The 2,789-nt window shown below is 41.1% G+C and overlaps 1 protein-coding gene across 1 annotated transcript; it reads left to right on the top strand.

The window, feature by feature from the left end:
* Positions 1 to 987: 987 nt before the first annotated feature.
* On the top strand, positions 988 to 2,789 carry LOC106521548 (zinc finger BED domain-containing protein 1; the record flags this gene model as incomplete). Its single annotated transcript, XM_014014175.1, is given in 2 exon segments — positions 988 to 2,297; positions 2,474 to 2,789. Coding segments are annotated over 2 exon segments (1,389 nt in total), but the record flags the coding sequence as incomplete, so codon positions are not given.

Raw genomic sequence — 2,789 nt, 5'->3', positions numbered from 1 at the left:
GCTTACATTTCCAGACTTCTAGAAGATCAGCTCTGGTCTTTATTAATTTACAAGTTATTTACAATATTAAATTTATCTTTCTTTTCATATTTCAGTTTTTACAGGTCTCCGTGGCACGATGACGACGAGCACATTAAACTGTCACACTGCAGTTGGTGTCATGCAAAACAAATTAACCGTTTTCTTTTTGCTTCATGATAAAAAGTGATTGTAAAATAGTTCAGATTTTCCATTGTTAAATAGCTGCCGGCAGTTTTTAAATCAGAACCAAACACAAAGAAGTACTCAGGTAAGGCATTAGAAGGTAGCCTTTAACAAAAATACCACAAACTCGCAGTAATTAAAACTAAAATGTAAAATTGTATTACAAGCTTGCCTTTTTAATGAGAAATGTGCTGAGTAATATGCAACTAATGCTGCAGCAAAATTCAGCTATAACTTTATAGTTATTGTTTACCTTCTATAGTTGGTTCCCAGATCTACATAAGGAGTCAAATTGTGATAGTCTCTTTGTAAAATCTAAATTTTCTTTAAGATCTCAGCGAACCGTCCATCCATCCATTATATATACCCGTTTCTTCCTTTCAGGGTCACGGGGATCACTGGTGCCCATATCCAGCAGTCACAGTGCGAGGGGCGGGGTACACCCTGGACAGGTCACAAGTCCATCACAGGGCCACACAGGGACAAACGAGACAAACAACCATTCACTTTCTCACTCACACCTAGGGACAATTTAGTTTCCCAGAGAACCATCGAGTCTTTTTTAACAGATGAAATGAACAAGGAGATGAATAAAAACAAAACACAAAAAAGAACACTGGACAATTTATATTTTAGTTCTAAAGGAGAAATTATTGAACTTATTGTTCAAATATATTGTTTTAATTCACTTTGTCAACATTGGGAGTCCAATAAATTGATGTTAACTATTTCAATTGCTTCAGTGGCAAGCCCGCAGATATTGTTTAGATTGATTTAAACTAGAGCTGTCAGTTTTAACGCGTTAATCGTGCGTTAATTAAAATAGTATTTGACGCCGACAATTTTTTTTATCGCACGTTAATCGCGCATCAAAAACACACTTTTCACTAAGACCACACGCACACACACAGCGCTTTCTGTACTGTGAGTTTTTCTTTTTTTTTCCCTYGGCGCACACCGTAGCTCCAGGAAAAACAAGTGCGTGGTAGCAGGACGATAGCATGACTTTAATAAGCAGAGATGGCCAGCGGAAAAGGTATCTTAAATGGCAAGTTTCTTTTCAAAGTTATGCCAGATGGCTCTCTCGACAAAAACAGAGTTGTTTGTACTTATTGTTGCGAAATGAGTTACCACCGGAGTACGTCAAGTCAGAAATACCACTTGTTAGCCAAACACACCGCCAACACAGGAAACAGCCAACAACAACCAACTCGACAGACAACGCTGGATAATGTCCACCAAAAACCCATGAGCAGCGCCACCAAAAAACGACTTGGAACAGCTCTAGCTAAATGGATAGCTACCGCTTGCAGACCGATTAATGTTGTTGAGGATGAAGGTTTGCTTGAAATTATTCGCATTGCGAGCAACGATCCTACATATGAACTTCCTTCAAGAGCTTCAACTGTGACCAAGATAAACAATTTGTATGAAGACAAGAAAGCTAACGTGAAGGAAACTTTGGAGCAGACAAACACGGTGGCGCTCACAGGTGACTATTGGACTTCTCTCGGCAATCACAACTACCTCGGGGTCACGGCACATTATTTTAGCCCGCAGTGGGAACTACAGTCGCATGCTTTGACTGTTATGAAAACAGAGGAGAGGCACTTTGCTAGTGTATGCGCTGACCACTTTATGCACGTGGCAAGGCAGTGGGATATTGAGCATAAAGTCACTACTCTGACTACAGATAGTGCACGTAACATGATGGCAGCAGCCAGACAGTTGCCCTTCGAGCATATGCCTTGCATCGCTCATACTATTCATCGAGCTATCACAGTTTCTTTGCAAAACAGCCCGTTTGACAATGCACTCGCAAAATGCAGAAAGTTAGTGGGACATTTTAAACATAGTCCTTCTAACATGGCAGAGTTGGAACAGAAGCAGATTGTGCACAATCAGAAGACAGAGTCACTCACACAGGATGTGTCTACAAGATGGAACAGTACCCTGGAGATGATCAGCCGTGTACTCAGAAATCAGGAMCCTCTGAAAGATGCTCTGGCCCTACATCCAGCCAACATCACCATGCCAACACCTGCTGAGCTGGATAAACTGAAGAAGCTGGAGGAAGTGTTGGAGCATTGCAGGTATTTTATTTATGTTTGTGCTGAGTTGTGCTAAAGTACACATGTAGTATTAGTAACTCCCTACTCTGTAATGATTACATTTACTCAACATACAAAATATTCTGAAATGTCCCTAAATATGCAAGTTTTTATTATCACATGTTTTTAACCAGTTTTTTTTTTTTTCATATATACAGGTACGTCAGCAACCTTCTGGGAGGAGAGAGATTTGTTTCCTGCTCAGTGGTGCTGCCAGCATTATGTCATCTGTCAAGGGTGATGGAGGTCTCTGAGGATGACCCAGCTTACATGGCTAAATTTAAGGTGAGCTTCACAACGGACATGGACAAACGCAAGTTAAAAACTAACATCACATGGCTGAGGACTGCAAGCGCCCTTGATCCTAGGTTCAAGAACCTTAAGTGTCTGAGCAGACCTGAGAGGTCTGAGGTGTGGTGGTCTATCACTGCCTTACTCAGGGAGGAGGAGACAAAGAGGCCTGGACAACCAGAG

This window comes from Austrofundulus limnaeus, unplaced genomic scaffold (genome assembly GCF_001266775.1).
Source record: "Austrofundulus limnaeus strain Quisiro unplaced genomic scaffold, Austrofundulus_limnaeus-1.0 Scaffold111, whole genome shotgun sequence".
Lineage (NCBI taxonomy): Eukaryota > Metazoa > Chordata > Actinopteri > Cyprinodontiformes > Rivulidae > Austrofundulus > Austrofundulus limnaeus.
The sequence above is the reverse complement of the archived record's forward strand: the minus strand, read 5'-3'. Positions and strand labels throughout refer to the sequence as shown.